Raw genomic sequence first — 21,356 nt, 5'->3', positions numbered from 1 at the left:
TGTCCAGGGTCCCTGCTCATCTGCGTGAATGTGCCTTAGGCATGCTGCAAGGAGGCATGAGGACTGCAGATGTGGCCAATGTCCGTACTGTGAGACGCCTAAGACAGCGCTACAGGCAGACAGGACGGACAGCTGATTGTCCTCGCAGTGGCAGACCACGTGTAACAACACCTGCACAGGATCGGTACATCCGAATATCACACCAGCGGGACAGGTACAGTACAGCAACAACTGCCCGAGTTACACCAGGAACACACAATCCCTCCATCAGTGCTCAGACTCTCCGCAATAGGCTGAGAGAGGCTGGACTGTTGTAAGGCAGGTTCTCACCAGACATCACCGGCAACAACGTTGCCTATGGGCACAAACCCACCGTCGCTGGACCAGACAGGACTGGCAAAAAGTGCTCTTTACTGACGAGTCGCAGTTGTCTCACCAGGGGTGATGGTCGGATTTGCATTTATCGTTAAAGGAATGAGCGTTACACCGAGGCCTGTACTCTGTGGAGTGGGATCAATTTGGAGGTGGAGGGTCCTTCATGGTCTGGGGCGGTGTGTCACAGCATCATCGGACTGAGCTTGTTGTCATTGCAGGCAATCTCAACGCTGTGCGTTACAGGGAAGACATCCTCCTCCCTCATGTGGTACCCTTCCTGCAGGCTCATCCTGACATGACCCTCCAGCATGACAACGCCACCAGCCATACTGCTCGTTCTGTGCGTCATTTCCTGCAAGACAGGAATGTCAGTGTTCTGCCATGGCTAGCGTTGACCCCGGATCTCAATCCCATTGAGCACGTCTAGGACCTGTTGGATCGGAGGTTGAGGGCTAGGGTCATTCCCCGCAGAAATGTCCAGCAACTTGCAGGTACCTTGGTGGAAGAGTGGGGTAACATCTCACAGAAAGAACTAGCAAATATGGTGCAGGAGGAGATGCACTGCAATATTTAATGCAGCTGGTGGCCACACCAGATACTGACTGTTACTTTTGATTTTGACCCCCCCCCCTTTGTTCAGGGACACATTATTCCATTTCTGTTAGTCACATGTCTGTGGAACTTGTTCAGTTTATGTCTCAGTTGTTGAATCTTATGTTCATACAAATATTTACACATGTTAAGTTTGCTGAAAATAAACGCAGTTGACAGTGAGAGGACTTTTCTTTTTTTTTGCTGAGTTTAGTTGTAATCAAACAGCATCTAAGTTCAGTAAGGAACAACAGGAGAGCTGGGACATCCTCTCACCTTGTATTTGTCTTTGGCCTTCTCCTTCCCCAGCAGTTTGAGGACTTTGTCTGCTAGCAGCATACTCTGCTGGTTCTGGAAGGCCTCCAGGATACACACCGCCGTCACATCTACAGGAACAGGAGGGGGGGGGGGGGGGGGATATATGGGGGTTCCCTTGTTATCTACAGGAACAGGAGGGGGGGATATATGGGGGTTCCCTTGTTATCTACAGGAACAGGAGGAGGTTGGGGGGAATATATGGGGGTTCCCTTGTTATCTACAGGAACAGGAGGGGGGATATATGGGGGTTCCCTTGTTATCTACAGGAACAGGAGGGCGGAATATATGGGGGTTCCCTTGTTATCTACAGGAACAGGAGGAGGGGGGGAATATATGGGGGTTCCCTTGTTATCTACAGGAACAGGAGAAGGGGGGATATATGTGGGTTCCCTTGTTATCTACAGGAACAAGGGGGGGGGATATATGGGGGTTCCCTTGTCATCTACAGGAACAGGGGGGGGGATTATATATGGGGGTTCCCTTGTTATCTACAGGAACAGGAGAAGGGGGGGATATATGGGGGTTCCCTTGTTATCTACAGGAACAGGAGGAGGGGGGGAATATATGGGGGTTCCCTTGTTATCTACAGGAACAGGAGAAGGGGGGATATATGTGGGTTCCCTTGTTATCTACAGGAACAAGGGGGGGGGGGATATATGGGGGTTCCCTTGTCATCTACAGGAACAGGGGGGGGATTATATATGGGGGTTCCCTTGTTATCTACAGGAACAGGAGAAGGGGGGGATATATGGGGGTTCCCTTGTCATCTACAGGAACAGGAGGAGGGGGGGGGGAATATATGGGGGTTCCCTTGTTATCTACAGGAACAGGGGGGAAATATATGGGGGTTCCCTTGTCATCTACAGGAACAGGGGGGGGGGAAATATATGGGGGTTCCCTTGTCATCTACAGGAACAGGGGAATATATGGGGGTTCCCTTGTCATCTACAGGAACAGGGGGGGAATATATGGGGGTTCCCTTGTCATCTACAGGAACAGGGGAATATATGGGGGTTCCCTTGTCATCTACAGGAACAGGGGGGGGGAATATATGGGGGTTCCCTTGTCATCTACAGGAACAGGGGGGGGAATATATGGGGGTTCCCTTGTCATCTACAGGAACAGGGGAATATATGGGGGTTCCCTTGTCATCTACGTAGTCAATGTAGTTATTGTTGTCCAGTGTGTGTTTCTACCATGTAGTTATTGTTGTCTAGTGTGTGTGTGTCTACCATGTAGATCTTGTTGTCCAGTGTGTGTCTACCTTCCATGTAGTTCTTGTTATCCAGTGTGTGTGTGTGTGTCTACCTTCCATGTAGTTCTTGTTATCCAGTGTGTGTGTGTGTGTTCCTTCCAGGCACTCCTTCTTGTTATCCAGTGTGTGTGTGTGTGTGTGTACCTTCCAGGCACTCCTTCTTGTTGTCCAGTCTCTCCAGTGCCTTGGCCCTCCTGAACAGGGCCTTGATGTAGCGTGGGTTCATCTCTACAGCCTGGGTACAGTCCTGCACCACCTCTGTCCACATCATCTACAAACACAGACAGTTTATGTCAACAACACAGCACCGCATGAAACCCAAACCCTGGGTACAGCACCGCATGAAACCCAAACCCTGGATACAGCACCGCATAAAACCCAAACCCTGGGTACAGCACCGCATGAAACCCAAACCCTGGGTACAGCACCGCATGAAACCCAAACCCTGGATACAGCACCGCATGAAACCCAAACCCTGGATACAGCACCGCATGAAACCCAAACCCTGGATACAGCACCGCATGAAACCCAAACCCTGGATACAGCACCGCATAAAACCCAAACCCTGGATACAGCACCGCATAAAACCCAAACCCTGGGTACAGCACCGCATAAAACCCAAACCCTGGGTACAGCACCGCATGAAACCCAAACCCTGGGTACAGCACCGCATGAAACCCAAACCCTGGGTACAGCACCGCATAAAACCCAAACCCTGGGTACAGCACCGCATGAAACCCAAACCCTGGATACAGCACCGCATAAAACCCAAACCCTGGGTACAGCACCGCATGAAACCCAAACCCTGGGTACAGCACCGCATGAAACCCAAACCCTGGATACAGCACCGCATGAAACCCAAACCCTGGATACAGCACCGCATGAAACCCAAACCCTGGATACAGCACCGCATGAAACCCAAACCCTGGGTACAGCACCGCATGAAACCCAAACCCTGGATACAGCACCGCATGAAACCCAAACCCTGGATACAGCACCGCATGAAACCCAAACCCTGGATACAGCACCGCATAAAACCCAAACCCTGGGTACAGCACCGCATGAAACCCAAACCCTGGGTACAGCACCGCATGAAACCCAAACCCTGGGTACAGCACCGCATGAAACCCAAACCCTGGATACAGCACCGCATGAAACCCAAACCCTGGATACAGCACCGCATGAAACCCAAACCCTGGGTACAGCACCGCATGAAACCCAAACCCTGGATACAGCACCGCATAAAACCCAAACCCTGGGTACAGTCCTGCACCACCTCTGTCCACTTCACCTAGAGGTGACAACCAATGTTGTTAATGTTAACACGAGGACACACTAGTTGTCCAGTGTAAACCAGTGATGTCTGATGACACCTTCAATCAGAAGATGGGCTCATTGTAATGGCTGGTATGGAATTGATGAAACAGCATTCCATTCCAGCTAGTATTATGAGCTGTCCTCCCCTCACCAGCCTCCACTGCTATAAACCCACATGAACACATACAGAGCAACATAATGAATGGTTTCCATGGTGATAGTTGTCACTAACCTGCTGTTCGTAGGCAGCAGCTCTGTTCTGGTAGAAGGTGGACAGGTCTGTCTGGTTGTCTCTAGGACACAGACCGATGGCCTCTGTGTAACACTGGATGGCCTGCTCATACTTCCCAGCTTTGAAGTACTTGTTACCCTTGTTCTTAGCACCCTGGGCCCGGTCCAGAGGACTCTACAGGATGGAAGGGAGGGAGAAAGAGTTAGTGGCACCCTGGGCCCGGTCCAGAGGACTCTACAGGATGGAAGGGAGGGAGAAAGAGTTAGTGGCACCCTGGGCCCGGTCCAGAGGACTCTACAGGATGGAAGGGAGGGAGACAGAGTTAGTGGCACCCTGGGCCCGGTCCAGAGGACTCTACAGGATGGAAGGGAGAGTTAGTGGAACCCTGGGCCCGGTCCAGAGGACTCTGCAGGATGGAAGGGAGAGTTAGTGGCACCCTGGGCCCGGTCCAGAGGACTCTACAGGATGGAAGGGAGAGTTCGTGGAACCCTGGGCCCGGTCCAGAGGACTCTACAGGATGGAAGGGAGAGTTCGTGGAACCCTGGGCCCGGTCCAGAGGACTCTACAGGATGGAAGGGAGAGTTAGTAGCACCCTGGGCCCAGTCCAGAGGACTCTACAGGATGGAAGGGAAGGAGACAGAGTTAGTGGCACCCTGGGTCAAGGGTGAACAAGAAGTAATTAAAAATAATAAACACAGCTCCAACTAGGTTGGAGGGGGAAAGAGAGGAATGCATGTGTGTGCCTAACGAAAACAAAGAGGGTCCTTAACCTGTTTGAACCAATCCTTTATCTTGGGGGGAATGGAACTGTCAGTTGGGTAGTGATCAACTGTGGTGAGAATTGTAGAGAAGTAGCCGATGCCACATTTTTATGGCGATACATCAGTGCAAAAGTGGGGAGAACCGTCACAAAGCCTGTGTTTGATGGTTGATTTTGGAGAGCGTTCGCAATTTCGGCTGTTTTTTCGCTAATGGCATAATTAGGGTTGGTATCACTGCTGTGGTCAGAGATCAACCCTTTTATGGGTGGAGGTTCACTAATTAGCGGAGGAGTGGTGACCACCTTTGATAGCTTGCACATTATTAGAAACATTTAGAGGAAAAATGTTCCTATTTTGTTTCAAAGTTTGGGTTTGGAATTCATTGGAAGCTGCAAAGACACGTTTAATCTATTTATAGATGTTGACGAACTATTAGTACTGTACCAGTAATGTGGAAGTTGGACGTGAATGAATTTGCAAAAGCACATTTAATTCATTAATCAATTCCAATGATTAATCCTACCTGGGTAGGCTATCTGGGTATTAAACTTGAATTAACCTGAGAAGTTTCTTCATCCAGGTTAATATGAGAAGTTTCTTCATCTAGGTTAATATGAGAAGTTTCTTCATCTAGGTTAATATGAGAAGTTTCTTCATCTAGGTTAATATGAGAAGTTTCTTCATCTAGGTTAATATGAGAAGTTTCTTCATCTAGGTTAATATGAGAAGTTTCTTCATCTAGGTTAATATGAGAAGTTTCTTCATCCAGGTTAATACGAGAAGTTTCTTCATCTAGGTTAATATGAGAAGTTTCTTCATCTAGGTTAATATGAGAAGTTTCTTCATCCAGGTTAATATGAGAAGTTTCTTCATCCAGGTTAATATGAGAAGTTTCTTCATCTAGGTTAATATGAGAAGTTTCTTCATCTAGGTTAATATGAGAAGTTTCTTCATCCAGGTTAATATGAGAAGTTTCTTCATCCAGGTTAATATGAGAAGTTGCTTCATCTAGGTTAATATGAGAAGTTTCTTCATCTAGGTTAATATGAGAAGTTTCTTCATCTAGGTTAATATGAGAAGTTGCTTCATCTAGGTTAATATGAGAAGTTTCTTCATCTAGGTTAATATGAGAAGTTTCTTCATCCAGGTTAATATGAGAAGTTTCTTCATCCAGGTTAATATGAGAAGTTTCTTCATCCAGGTTAATATGAGAAGTTGCTTCATCTAGGTTAATATGAGAAGTTTCTTCATCTAGGTTAATATGAGAAGTTTCTTCATCTAGGTTAATATGAGAAGTTTCTTCATCTAGGTTAATATGAGAAGTTTCTTCATCCAGGTTAATATGAGAAGTTTCTTCATCCAGGTTAATATGAGAGGTTTCTTCATCTAGGTTAATATGAGAAGTTTCTTCATCTAGGTTAATATGAGAAGTTTCTTCATCTAGGTTAATATGAGAAGTTTCTTCATCTAGGTTAATATGAGAAGTTTCTTCATCTAGGTTAATATGAGAAGTTTCTTCATCCAGGTTAATATGAGAAGTTTCTTCATCTAGGTTAATATGAGAAGTTTCTTCATCTAGGTTAATATGAGAAGTTTCTTCATCTAGGTTAATATGAGAAGTTTCTTCATCTAGGTTAATATGAGAAGTTTCTTCATCCAGGTTAATATGAGAAGTTTCTTCATCTAGGTTAATATGAGAAGTTTCTTCATCTAGGTTAATATGAGAAGTTTCTTCATCCAGGTTAATATGAGAAGTTTCTTCATCTAGGTTAATATGAGAAGTTTCTTCATCTAGGTTAATATGAGAAGTTTCTTCATCTAGGTTAATATGAGAAGTTTCTTCATCTAGGTTAATATGAGAAGTTTCTTCATCCAGGTTAATATGAGAAGTTTCTTCATCCAGGTTAATATGAGAAGTTTCTTCATCCAGGTTAATATGAGAAGTTTCTTCATCCAGGTTAATATGAGAAGTTTCTTCATCTAGGTTAATATGAGAAGTTTCTTCATCTAGGTTAATATGAGAAGTTTCTTCATCTAGGTTAATATGAGAAGTTTCTTCATCTAGGTTAATATGAGAAGTTTCTTCATCTAGGTTAATATGAGAAGTTTCTTCATCTAGGTTAATATGAGAAGTTTCTTCATCTAGGTTAATATGAGAAGTTTCTTCATCCAGGTTAATATGAGAAGTTTCTTCATCCAGGTTAATATGAGAAGTTTCTTCATCCAGGTTAATATGAGAAGTTTCTTCATCCAGGTTAATATGAGAAGTTTCTTCATCTAGGTTAATATGAGAAGTTTCTTCATCCAGGTTAATATGAGAGGTTTCTTCATCCAGGTTAATATGAGAAGTTTCTTCATCTAGGTTAATATGAGAAGTTTCTTCATCTAGGTTAATATGAGAAGTTTCTTCATCCAGGTTAATATGAGAAGTTTCTTCATCTAGGTTAATATGAGAAGTTTCTTCATCCAGGTTAATATGAGAGGTTTCTTCATCCAGGTTAATATGAGAAGTTTCTTCATCTAGGTTAATATGAGAAGTTTCTTCATCTAGGTTAATATGAGAAGTTTCTTCATCCAGGTTAATATGAGAAGTTTCTTCATCTAGGTTAATATGAGAGGTTTCTTCATCCAGGTTAATATGAGAAGTTTCTTCATCCAGGTTAATATGAGAAGTTTCTTCATCCAGGTTAATATGAGAGGTTTCTTCATCCAGGTTAATATGAGAAGTTTCTTCATCCAGGTTAATATGAGAAGTTTCTTCATCTAGGTTAATATGAGAAGTTTCTTCATCTAGGTTAATATGAGAAGTTTCTTCATCCAGGTTAATATGAGAAGTTTCTTCATCCAGGTTAATATGAGAAGTTTCTTCATCCAGGTTAATATGAGAAGTTTCTTCATCCAGGTTAATATGAGAAGTTTCTTCATCTAGGTTAATATGAGAAGTTTCTTCATCCAGGTTAATATGAGAAGTTTCTTCATCCAGGTTAATATGAGAAGTTTCTTCATCCAGGTTAATATGAGAAGTTTCTTCATCCAGGTTAATATGAGAAGTTTCTTCATCTAGGTTAATATGAGAAGTTCTTCATCCAGGTTAATATGAGAAGTTTCTTCATCCAGGTTAATATGAGAAGTTTCTTCATCTAGGTTAATATGAGAAGTTTCTTCATCCAGGTTAATATGAGAAGTTTCTTCATCCAGGTTAATATGAGAAGTTTCTTCATCTAGGTTAATATGAGAAGTTTCTTCATCTAGGTTAATATGAGAAGTTTCTTCATCCAGGTTAATATGAGAAGTTTCTTCATCCAGGTTAATATGAGAAGTTTCTTCATCCAGGTTAATATGAGAAGTTTCTTCATCCAGGTTAATATGAGAAGTTTCTTCATCCAGGTTAATATGAGAAGTTTCTTCATCCAGGTTAATATGAGAAGTTTCTTCATCCAGGTTAATATGAGAAGTTTCTTCATCCAGGTTAATATGAGAAGTTTCTTCATCCAGGTTAATATGAGAAGTTTCTTCATCCAGGTTAATATGAGAAGTTTCTTCATCCAGGTTAATATGAGAAGTTTCTTCATCCAGGTTAATATGAGAAGTTTCTTCATCCAGGTTAATATGAGAAGTTTCTTCATCCAGGTTAATATGAGAAGTTTCTTCATCTAGGTTAATATGAGAAGTTTCTTCATCCAGGTTAATATGAGAAGTTTCTTCATCCAGGTTAATATGAGAAGTTTCTTCATCCAGGTTAATATGAGAAGTTTCTTCATCCAGGTTAATATGAGAAGTTTCTTCATCCAGGTTAATATGAGAAGTTTCTTCATCCAGGTTAATATGAGAAGTTTCTTCATCCAGGTTAATATGAGAAGTTTCTTCATCCAGGTTAATATGAGAAGTTTCTTCATCTAGGTTAATATGAGAAGTTTCTTCATCTAGGTTAATATGAGAAGTTTCTTCATCCAGGTTAATATGAGAAGTTTCTTCATCTAGGTTAATATGAGAAGTTTCTTCATCCAGGTTAATATGAGAAGTTTCTTCATCTAGGTTAATATGAGAAGTTTCTTCATCCAGGTTAATATGAGAAGTTTCTTCATCCAGGTTAATATGAGAAGTTTCTTCATCCAGGTTAATATGAGAAGTTTCTTCATCCAGGTTAATATGAGAAGTTTCTTCATCCAGGTTAATATGAGAAGTTTCTTCATCCAGGTTAATATGAGAAGTTTCTTCATCCAGGTTAATATGAGAAGTTTCTTCATCCAGGTTAATATGAGAAGTTTCTCATCTAGGTTAATATGAGAAGTTTCTTCATCTAGGTTAATATGAGAAGTTTCTTCATCCAGGTTAATATGAGAAGTTTCTTCATCTCAGGTTAATATGAGAAGTTTCTTCATCCAGGTTAATATGAGAAGTTTCTTCATCTAGGTTAATATGAGAAGTTTCTTCATCTAGGTTAATATGAGAAGTTTCTTCATCTAGGTTAATATGAGAAGTTTCTTCATCCAGGTTAATATGAGAAGTTTCTTCATCTAGGTTAATATGAGAAGTTTCTTCATCTAGGTTAATATGAGAAGTTTCTTCATCTAGGTTAATATGAGAAGTTTCTTCATCTAGGTTAATATGAGAAGTTTCTTCATCCAGGTTAATATGAGAAGTTTCTTCATCTAGGTTAATATGAGAAGTTTCTTCATCTAGGTTAATATGAGAAGTTTCTTCATCCAGGTTAATATGAGAAGTTTCTTCATCTAGGTTAATATGAGAAGTTTCTTCATCTAGGTTAATATGAGAAGTTTCTTCATCTAGGTTAATATGAGAAGTTTCTTCATCTAGGTTAATATGAGAAGTTTCTTCATCCAGGTTAATATGAGAAGTTTCTTCATCCAGGTTAATATGAGAAGTTTCTTCATCCAGGTTAATATGAGAAGTTTCTTCATCCAGGTTAATATGAGAAGTTTCTTCATCTAGGTTAATATGAGAAGTTTCTTCATCTAGGTTAATATGAGAAGTTTCTTCATCTAGGTTAATATGAGAAGTTTCTTCATCTAGGTTAATATGAGAAGTTTCTTCATCTAGGTTAATATGAGAAGTTTCTTCATCTAGGTTAATATGAGAAGTTTCTTCATCTAGGTTAATATGAGAAGTTTCTTCATCCAGGTTAATATGAGAAGTTTCTTCATCCAGGTTAATATGAGAAGTTTCTTCATCCAGGTTAATATGAGAAGTTTCTTCATCCAGGTTAATATGAGAAGTTTCTTCATCTAGGTTAATATGAGAAGTTTCTTCATCCAGGTTAATATGAGAGGTTTCTTCATCCAGGTTAATATGAGAAGTTTCTTCATCTAGGTTAATATGAGAAGTTTCTTCATCTAGGTTAATATGAGAAGTTTCTTCATCCAGGTTAATATGAGAAGTTTCTTCATCTAGGTTAATATGAGAAGTTTCTTCATCCAGGTTAATATGAGAGGTTTCTTCATCCAGGTTAATATGAGAAGTTTCTTCATCTAGGTTAATATGAGAAGTTTCTTCATCTAGGTTAATATGAGAAGTTTCTTCATCCAGGTTAATATGAGAAGTTTCTTCATCTAGGTTAATATGAGAGGTTTCTTCATCCAGGTTAATATGAGAAGTTTCTTCATCCAGGTTAATATGAGAAGTTTCTTCATCCAGGTTAATATGAGAGGTTTCTTCATCCAGGTTAATATGAGAAGTTTCTTCATCCAGGTTAATATGAGAAGTTTCTTCATCTAGGTTAATATGAGAAGTTTCTTCATCTAGGTTAATATGAGAAGTTTCTTCATCCAGGTTAATATGAGAAGTTTCTTCATCCAGGTTAATATGAGAAGTTTCTTCATCCAGGTTAATATGAGAAGTTTCTTCATCCAGGTTAATATGAGAAGTTTCTTCATCTAGGTTAATATGAGAAGTTTCTTCATCCAGGTTAATATGAGAAGTTTCTTCATCCAGGTTAATATGAGAAGTTTCTTCATCCAGGTTAATATGAGAAGTTTCTTCATCCAGGTTAATATGAGAAGTTTCTTCATCTAGGTTAATATGAGAAGTTTCTTCATCCAGGTTAATATGAGAAGTTTCTTCATCCAGGTTAATATGAGAAGTTTCTTCATCTAGGTTAATATGAGAAGTTTCTTCATCCAGGTTAATATGAGAAGTTTCTTCATCCAGGTTAATATGAGAAGTTTCTTCATCTAGGTTAATATGAGAAGTTTCTTCATCTAGGTTAATATGAGAAGTTTCTTCATCCAGGTTAATATGAGAAGTTTCTTCATCCAGGTTAATATGAGAAGTTTCTTCATCCAGGTTAATATGAGAAGTTTCTTCATCCAGGTTAATATGAGAAGTTTCTTCATCCAGGTTAATATGAGAAGTTTCTTCATCCAGGTTAATATGAGAAGTTTCTTCATCCAGGTTAATATGAGAAGTTTCTTCATCCAGGTTAATATGAGAAGTTTCTTCATCCAGGTTAATATGAGAAGTTTCTTCATCCAGGTTAATATGAGAAGTTTCTTCATCCAGGTTAATATGAGAAGTTTCTTCATCCAGGTTAATATGAGAAGTTTCTTCATCCAGGTTAATATGAGAAGTTTCTTCATCCAGGTTAATATGAGAAGTTTCTTCATCTAGGTTAATATGAGAAGTTTCTTCATCCAGGTTAATATGAGAAGTTTCTTCATCCAGGTTAATATGAGAAGTTTCTTCATCCAGGTTAATATGAGAAGTTTCTTCATCCAGGTTAATATGAGAAGTTTCTTCATCCAGGTTAATATGAGAAGTTTCTTCATCCAGGTTAATATGAGAAGTTTCTTCATCCAGGTTAATATGAGAAGTTTCTTCATCCAGGTTAATATGAGAAGTTTCTTCATCTAGGTTAATATGAGAAGTTTCTTCATCTAGGTTAATATGAGAAGTTTCTTCATCCAGGTTAATATGAGAAGTTTCTTCATCTAGGTTAATATGAGAAGTTTCTTCATCCAGGTTAATATGAGAAGTTTCTTCATCTAGGTTAATATGAGAAGTTTCTTCATCCAGGTTAATATGAGAAGTTTCTTCATCCAGGTTAATATGAGAAGTTTCTTCATCCAGGTTAATATGAGAAGTTTCTTCATCCAGGTTAATATGAGAAGTTTCTTCATCCAGGTTAATATGAGAAGTTGCTTCATCCAGGTTAATATGAGAAGTTTCTTCATCCAGGTTAATATGAGAAGTTTAAAAGTGTCTCATTTGATTGGAAGAACATTAAGTTATGTTCAGCAATTTAACTTATTAAATTGACTGAGACGATAATCCATACAATCTCCATTGATTGGATATCATAAGTGTAAACAGTAGATCAAATGTTGGGAACATTCAACACTGTGGTGCACTTCTCCCTAAGGCCGAAGCCACATGGGATTCCCGCTGGGGCGGGGCTTCTGTCAGTACTGAATGGTTTTGCAAAAAAACACATTTTACTGATTGATCAATTTAATGATAAATCAGACCTGTATAGGCTATTTGGGAATGAAACTTGAATTAACCTGAGAAGTTGCTTCATCTAGGTTAGTTTGGAAAAAGTTTACAATGTCTTATTTAGAAAACTCATCAATTTGGATATTATTTAAAATATCTATTTCAGAATGTAAATTGCCAGATTTACACTTATTCGTTCAATTGGATAAGACATTGATATCCGTCTGGATATCATAAGTAATGACTTGAGTGTGACCTGAATAATTCTTCATGAACGAATATAGTAGGCACCAGTCAGCGGTCAATGATTTCACACGCTGAAATCAAAAGGAACGACCTGGGGCGGAACTTCCGTTCCGCAAGGCGGAGGAGTTTCAAAGTAGCACAAGAATGCCAAATGGTATTTTCCCTTGTTAGCTTTAGCATGCAAGCTAAACCCTCCTTTGTGCCTGGAAATGCAGCACATAGGATTCCTTGTTAGCTTTAGCATGCAAGCTAAACCCTCCTTTGTGCCTGAAAATGCAGCACATAGGATTCCCTTGTTAGCTTTAGCATGCAAGCTAAACCCTCCTTTGTGCCTGAAAATGCAGCACATAGGATTCCTTGTTAGCTTTAGCATGCAAGCTAAACCCTCCTTTGTGCCTGAAAATGCAGCACATAGGATTCCCTTGTTAGCTTTAGCATGCAAGCTAAACCCTCCTTTGTGCCTGAAAATGCAGCACATAGGATTCCCTTGTTAGCTTTAGCATGCAAGCTAAACCCTCCTTTGTGCCTGGAAATGCAGCACATTGGATTCCTTGTTAGCTTTAGCATGCAAGCTAAACCCTCCTTTGTGCCTGAAAATGCAGCACATAGGATTCCCTTGTTAGCTTTAGCATGCAAGCTAAACCCTCCTTTGTGCCTGAAAATGCAGCACATAGGATTCCCTTGTTAGCTTTAGCATGCAAGCTAAACCCTCCTTTGTGCCTGAAAATGCAGCACATAGGATTCCCTTGTTAGCTTAAGCATGCAAGCTAAACCCTCCTTTGTGCCTGTAAATGCAGCACATAGGATTCCCTTGTTAGCTTTAGCATGCAAGCTAAACCCTCCTTTGTGCCTGAAAATGCAGCACATAGGATTCCCTTGTTAGCTTTAGCATGCAAGCTAAACCCTCCTTTGTGCCTGTAAATGCAGCACATAGGATTCCCTTGTTAGCTTTAGCATGCAAGCTAAACCCTCCTTTGTGCCTGAAAATGCAGCACATAGGATTCCCATGGCAACGGAAAGGTTTTACTTAGAACGTATTATGTTCAAACCCTTTTTGGCGTTTTTTTGACAATGTTTTAACCGGAAAACGCGGCAACAACGAAATGCGCCTTGGTCTACTCACGAGAGAGACAGAGATATATATCGCTGGTCAAGCTTACATCTCCCGATCGGCTGGCTCTTTGTCCTCGCTCGAGAAATTAATAATTACCGAGCCTACCCGCGTCTGAAACACGTTTGGCCAAACGCTCTATTTCTCAGATTTCTATAATTATCTTTCTCGGCCCTACTACAGAAATGTATTTGCTTACATTACCCACTGACTATGTCAGAGAACAACACGGAGGGGAATCTTCAGCACACACAATAATGCTCGTCTACCACTCCAAAACATTTGTACGATAAACGTGGTATATTATGTAATCTGCCATTCAATTTTATACAGGCTGAATCAAAATGAAAGCGTCATTCTATTTTAGATTCCTATCAGGGGGCTCCAATTATGTTGTGTCTTTGGCTATGCCGGATTAAGTGATATGACATGCTATTCTATAAAATTATTTATCCGTAATTAATATCACCTGATTGAGCTAATCATGTAAATGTAATTAACTAGAGAGTCGGGCACCACGAAGGAATATTTATAGAGCTGTTATCTCCCGAATAAACTCTTAAAGACCTAGTAATATTTTACATCAATAGCAGTCAATATCAATCGTCATCTTAATTCAGTCTCATCTGAAAGTTGTAAATTCTTGGTTATCTGCACGAACCCTGGCTAACAATTTGAATCAGCAATACAAAATTGGGTTTAATTATTTATTTACTAAATACCTAACTAATCACACAGAATTACACATACACATAATTAAATCATAACTTGATTACAAATGATGTCATAAAGGAAAACTTCCCTAGCGGGCGGAACAGATATGACAGCTTGTTACACAAAGGAAAAGGGCTGGGTTTGAGTGAAAGAGCGGGAAGACTGAGGGACACAGTCCCACCATGTTCCCAGAATCTCTATGTTAACCAAGGGTTTTGCAAATGTAACCCCAGTTGGGTAGAGAAAGGAAAAAGGGGGAAAGAGGTATTTATGACTGTCATAAACCTACCCCCCAGGCCAACATCATGACACATCCATCCAGCCAGACTGTCCCCCTACTCCATCCTAACCATCCATCCAGCCAGACTGTCCCCCTACTCCATCCTAACCATCCATCCAGCCAGACTGTCCCCCTACTCCATCCAGCCTGACTGTCCCCCTACTCCATCCTAACCATCCATCCAGCCTGACTGTCCCCCTACTCCATCCTAACCATCCATCCAGCCTGACTGTCCCCCTACTCCATCCTAACCATCCATCCAGCCTGACTGTCCCCCTACTCCATCCTAACCATCCATCCAAACTGTCCCCCTACTCCATCCCTAACCATCCATCCAGCCTGACTGTCCCCCTACTCCATCCATCCAGCCACACTGTCCCCCTACTCCAGGGAGTGAGAAGGGATCCCACTCAGATGGTGTAATCGACCATGTCCAAGAAAGGGAGGGGCTAGACAGACAGGCTGAGTGGTTCTTGTTGGCTTGAAAATAAGCCTAAAGACACTAGGGAGGAGTGGGATTCATGGTGCTGACTTGTGTAAACGGAGGCCCCTGCAAACCTGCAGCCCTGACATTGAGTAAGTTTACATGCACACTAATAATTGAATATGAAACATTATGGCAGTAGTAATTTAAACACCTTGTCTTAAAATCAGCATAAGTTAATAATACAAGTAAACATACGCTGATTAAAACACCTGGTTTTCTGAGCAATGTTTTGAATGATTCGGACAAGTAAACACCTTAATGGGCGTTCCAGTGGTGTGTTTGATCCGCGCACGTGCCAACACCAGCCGAGTGGGCCTCCCTCTTTAGGGCGAGTGGGCCTCCCTCTTTAGGGCGAGTGGGCCTCCCTCTTTAGGGCGAGTGGGCCTCCCTCTTTAGGGCGAGTGGGCCTCCCTCTTTAGGGCGAGTGGGCCTCCCTCTTTAGGGCGAGTGGGCCTCCCTCTTTAGGGCGAGTGGGCCTCCCTCTTTAGGGCGAGTGGGCCTCCCTCTTTAGGGCGAGTGGGCCTCCCTCTTTAGGGCGAGTGGGCCTCCCTCTTTAGTGCGAGTGGGCCTCCCTCTTTAGGGCGAGTGGGCCTCCCTCTTTAGGGCGAGTGGGCCTCCCTCTTTAGGGCGAGTGGGCCTCCCTCTTTAGGGCAAGTGGGCCTCCCTCTTTAGGGCAAGTGGGCCTCCCTCTTTAGGGCGAGTGGGCCTCCCTCTTTAGGGCGAGTGGGCCTCCCTCTTTAGGGCGAGTGAGGGGAGTATGCATTTTAGTAAACATACACATTTTATCAAATCAAATACGCTTCCCAAAAAGAACATGGTCGCTGTATCAGAACGTTTATTTTGATTGAAGTCCCAACAGGTAGCCTGATTTCAGTCCATGTAAACAGGTAGCCTGATTTCAGTCCATGTAAACAGGTAGCCTGATTTCAGTCCATGTAAACAGGTAGCCTGATTTCAGTCCATGTAAACAGGTAGCCTGATTTCAGTCCATGTAAACAGGTAGCCTGATTTCAGTCCATGTAAACAGGTAGCCTGATTTCAGTCCATGTAAACAGGTAGCCTGATTTCAGTCCATGTAAACAGGTAGCCTGATTTCAGTCCATGTAAACAGGTAGCCTGATTTCAGTCCATATAAACAGGTAGCCTGATTTCAGTCCATGTAAACAGGTAGCCTGATTTCAGTCCATGTAAACAGGTAGCCTGATTTCAGTCCATGTAAACAGGTAGCCTGATTTCAGTCCATGTAAACAGGTAGCCTGATTTCAGTCCATGTAAACAGGTAGCCTGATTTCAGTCCATGTAAACAGGTAGCCTGATTTCAGTCCATGTAAACAGGTAGCCTGATTTCAGTCCATGTAAACAGGTAGCCTGATTTCAGTCCATGTAAACAGGTAGCCTGATTTCAGTCCATATAAACAGGTAGCCTGATTTCAGTCCATGTAAACAGGTAGCCTGATTTCAGTCCATGTAAACAGGTAGCCTGATTTCAGTCCATGTAAACAGGTAGCCTGATTTCAGTCCATGTAAACAGGTAGCCTGATTTCAGTCCATGTAAACAGGTAGCCTGATTTCAGTCCATGTAAACAGGTAGCCTGATTTCAGTCCATGTAAACAGGTAGCCTGATTTCAGTCCATGTAAACAGGTAGCCTGATTTCAGTCCATGTAAACAGGTAGCCTGATTTCAGTCCATGTAAACAGGTAGCCTGATTTCAGTCCATGTAAACAGGTAGCCTGATTTCAGTCCATGTAAACAGGTAGCCTGATTTCAGTCCATGTAAACAGGTAGCCTGATTTCAGTCCATGTAAACAGGTAGCCTGATTTCAGTCCATGTAAACAGGTAGCCTGATTTCAGTCCATGTAAACAGGTAGCCTGATTTCAGTCCATGTAAACAGGATTATTGGAAATGCTTTATTCAAACTGCTATATTAATCTGATTGTGTGCCTTACTCATTGGCAGCTCACCTGCATAGCGTTAGGCTCATCACAGACAGGTCATTTCTGTGGGTGAATTCATTCAGAGGAGAGACTTTGAACTGTGGACTCATGTTGGGTGTAGCTAGCAGGTTACAAATGAACTCAGAATGGAATGAGGCAGTGCAGTGGAACGTTTCTATACAACACTGACTGTGGACTTGTCACATTGATTGGGTTGTGTGAATGTGTACAAGCAAGTAACACAACAAGATGTCAGAACTATGTAGCTACCTTTAAATGCAGATTCAGGATCAGACTTTTTGTTCGACTGGCAAGCCCTTCCCTGTCTGAACCAATTCAGATCTGTCCCCCCTTACCAACTATGGTAACAAGGGCAATCACAGAGACCAACCAATGAGCAGGAGTTCTGACCATCCGTAGTGTTTGGTGACTTGTTAGCTAACGAGTAAATGAAAGGAAAAGCAAGGTGACTCAATACCGTCAGAAAATATTCACACCCCTTTTTCCACATTTTGTTGTTACACAGCCTGAATTTATAAAAGGGATACAATTGAGATTGTTTTGGTCACTGGCCATAATGGCAAAGTGGAATTATGTTTATTGAAATTGTTACAAATGAATAAATAAATGAAAGATGTATATGACTTGAGTCAATAAGTATTCAACCGCTAAATAAGTTGTTTAACATGATTTTGAATGACTACATCTGTAAGGTCCCTCAGTCCAGCACTGAATTTCAAAACAGATTCAACCAAAGACCAGGGATGTTTTCCAAAGCCTCGATGGGTAAAATGTTTAAAAAAGCACACCTTGAATATCCCTTTGATCATGGTGAAGTTATTAATTACACTTTGGATGGTGTATCAATACACCCAGTCACTACAAAGATACAGGCGTCCTTCCTAACTCAGTTGCCGGAGAAGAAGGAAACTGCTCAGGGATTTCACCATGAGGCCAATGGTGACTTTAAAACAGTTACAGAGTTTAATGGCTGTGATAGGAGAGAACTGAGGATGGATCAACAACATTGTAGTTATTCCACAATACTAAACTAATTGACAGAGTGAAAAGAACAAAGCATGTACAGAATACTAATACTCTAAAACCTTGTTTGCAACAAGGCACTAAAGTAATACTGTAAAAGACTTGGCAAAGTAATACACTTTTTGAAGTTGTAAATGAGAACTTGTTCTCAACTGGCCTACCTGGTTAAATAAAGGTGTTCTCAACTGGCCTACCTGGTTAAATAAAGGTGTTCTCAACTGGCCTACCTGGTTAAATATTTTTTTTTTTTTTTAAGTCTGGTTAGCTTCAGTTGATCAGAGCATCGCAAAGGTTGCGGGTTTGATACCCGTACTGGACAAGATCTATTTTGGGGCGGCAGGTAGCCTAGTGGTTAGAGTGTTGGACCGGGAGGCAGGTAGCCTAGTGGTTAGAGAGTTGGACCGGGAGGCAGGTAGCCTTGTGGTTAGAGAGTTGGACCGGGAGGCAGGTAGCCTTGTGGTTAGAGAGTTGGACCGGGAGGCAGGTAGCCTAGTGGTTAGAGAGTTGGACCGGGAGGCAGGTAGCCTAGTGGTTAGAGAGTTGGACCGGGAGGCAGGTAGCCTAGTGGTCAGAGAGTTGGACCGGGAGGCAGGTAGCCTAGTGGTCAGAGAGTTGGACCGGGAGGCAGGTAGCCCAGTGTTTAGAGAGTTGGACCGGGAGGCAGGTAGCCCAGTGTTTAGAGAGTTGGACCGGGAGGCAGGTAGCCTAGTGGTTAGAGAGTAGGACCGGGAGGCAGGTAGCCTAGTGGTTAGAGAGTTGGACCGGGAGGCAGGTAGCCTAGTGGTTAGAGAGTTGGACCGGGAGGCAGGTAGCCTAGTGGTTAGAGTAGGACCGGGAGGCAGGTAGCCTAGTGTTTAGAGAGTTGGACCGGGAGGCAGGTAGCCTAGTGGTCAGAGAGTTGGACCGGGAGGCAGGTAGCCCAGTGGTTAGAGAGTTGGACCGGGAGGCAGGTAGCCTAGTGGTTAGAGTTGGACCGGGAGGCAGGTAGCCTAGTGTTTAGAGAGTTGGACCGGGAGGCAGGTAGGCTAGTGGTCAGAGAGTTGGACCGGGAGGCAGGTAGCCCAGTGGTTAGAGAGTTGGACCGGGAGGCAAGTAGCCTAGTGGTTAGAGAGTTGGACCGGGAGGCAGGTAGCCCAGTGGTTAGAGAGTTGGACCGGGAGGCAGGTAGACTAGTGGTTAGAGTTGGACCGGGAGGCAGGTAGCCTAGTGTTTAGAGAGTTGGACCGGGAGACAGGTAGCCTAGTGGTCAGAGAGTTGGACCGGGAGGCAGGTAGCCCAGTGTTTAGAGAGTTGGACCGGGAGGCAGGTAGGCTAGTGGTCAGAGAGTTGGACCGGGAGGCAGGTAGCCCAGTGGTTAGAGAGTTGGACCGGGAGGCAGGTAGCCTAGTGGTTAGAGTTGGACCGGGAGGCAGGTAGCCCAGTGGTTAGAGAGTTGGACCGGGAGGCAGGTAGCCCAGTGGTTAGAGAGTTGGACCGGGAGGCAGGTAGCCTAGTGGTTAGAGTTGGACCGGGAGGCAGGTAGCCCAGTGGTTAGAGAGTTGGACTGGGAGGCAGGTAGCCTAGTGGTTAGAGTTGGCCCGGGAGGCAGGTAGCCTAGTGTTTAGAGAGTTGGACCTGGAGGCAGGTAGGCTAGTGGTCAGAGAGTTGGACCGGGAGGCAGGTAGCCCAGTGGTTAGAGAGTTGGACCGGGAGGCAGGTAGCCTAGTGGTTAGAGTTGGACCGGGAGGCAGGTAGCCCAGTGGTTAGAGAGTTGGACCGGGAGGCAGGTAGCCTAGTGGTTAGAGTTGGACCGGGAGGCAGGTAGGCTAGTGGTCAGAGAGTTGGACCGGGTGGCAGGTAGCCCAGTGGTTAGAGAGTTGGACCGGGTGGCAGGTAGCCCAGTGGTTAGAGAGTTGGACCGGGAGGCAGGTAGCCTAGTGGTTAGAGTTGGACCGGGAGGCAGGTAGCCTAGTGGTTAGAGTTGGACCGGGAGGTTGCTAGATCAAATCCCCGAGCTGACAAGGTAAAAATCTGTCGTTCTGCCCCTGAACAGACAGTTAACCCACTGTTCCTAGGCCGTCATTGTAAATACGAATTTGTTCATAACCGACTTGCCTCCCGGTTAAGGTTAAATTTAAAAAGTCAAGGGGTATGAATCCTTCTTGATGGCTCTATAGAATTAGTAAAACATGTGCTTGGCTCTCAGTTCAACTAGCTAGTTAGTTAGCAACATGTTTTGCTCATACCACGCTAAATATGACTTAGTGTAACTACATTAGTTTCCTTCATTGAAATGGTTATTTAGGCGCCTAGTTAACGTTAGTTAACGTGCTTTTTTACCATTCTAACTAGCTACCTAGCTAGTTAGCGGCCATCTGCTACATGTAGGTGGGATTCATTGACAGTCTGTCCTTGAATGTATTTCGGTACTGAACAAATTCTGCTCAAGGAACACGGATTTAGTGTTATAGCTAGTACCAGGCTGGGCAGGAAAACTGAAGTAAAGCAGAGTTATATCTAGGAGAGCCTGAGATTCATACCATGTCCTGCAGCTCGCGACTGGTTCGGTTAGCTGCGCCGTCTTGGCCCTGGACGGGGCTCGCGCTGCCTTCTGGAGTTGTCCGTTCCCCATTCCGTTTCCCTGGTGAGTCCTTCGTCTTGCTGCGGTTCCACAGGTAAACAGCTCCTACACCCAGCACTATGGGGGTTCCGATCAGGAGGGCCAGCTGCCAGCGAGGGAGACTGCTCCCGGATTGCGGCTCAACGGGCTTTGAAGCGGCCATCATCCACCATGCAAGGAGAGCACACAACACTGCTTACACTACCGACTCCGTTATCGGCGAGGTCATTGCAGAAACAGCGGAATCTTGGGATACTGGCGGGCGCCTTGCAACTGCAACCGGGGCGGGGTACTCTGTACTTCCGGACTACACAGGACAATAACAACAAAAACACCACTGCAAAATGACATGCAGTGCAAGGGCCCCATCTAGTGTACGTTGTATGTAATGGAGGCTGCAACAAATTCATATCAACAGACCCACCTTGACTATGAGAGATACAGTATGTCTGTATTGGCTGTGCTTTACCACCTGTGCTTTACCACTGATAAAGATGGTCATTATTTAACACTCACATAAACTGTTAATGTTATTAACCTTTATTTTAACAAGGTGTCATATTGAGACCAAAGCTGCGTTCGAATACCCATACTAACATACTGTATACTACATACTATATACTATATACTATTAGT

The 21,356-nt window shown here is 42.9% G+C and overlaps 1 protein-coding gene across 1 annotated transcript in view; it reads right to left on the bottom strand.

Annotated features, from left to right (window-relative positions):
• The window catches only part of LOC109882873 (mitochondrial import receptor subunit TOM70), a 43,087-nt gene extending 22,069 nt beyond the window's left edge, over positions 1-21,018 (bottom strand). Inside the window, exons 1-4 of the mRNA XM_031838130.1 lie at positions 20,641-21,018; positions 4,089-4,262; positions 2,684-2,810; positions 1,243-1,352 (exon numbers count right to left, since the gene is read on the bottom strand). Coding sequence (XP_031693990.1) covers positions 1,243-1,352; positions 2,684-2,810; positions 4,089-4,262; positions 20,641-20,886 — 657 coding nt within the window. The 5' untranslated portion in view covers positions 20,887-21,018. The remainder of the gene's footprint in view (positions 1-1,242; positions 1,353-2,683; positions 2,811-4,088; positions 4,263-20,640) is intronic.
• Between the last annotated feature and the right edge of the window lie 338 nt (positions 21,019-21,356).

This window comes from Oncorhynchus kisutch, linkage group LG13 (assembly GCF_002021735.2).
Source record: "Oncorhynchus kisutch isolate 150728-3 linkage group LG13, Okis_V2, whole genome shotgun sequence".
In the NCBI taxonomy this organism is placed as follows: Eukaryota; Metazoa; Chordata; class Actinopteri; order Salmoniformes; family Salmonidae; genus Oncorhynchus; species Oncorhynchus kisutch.
This window is presented reverse-complemented; position numbering and strand designations above follow the sequence as displayed.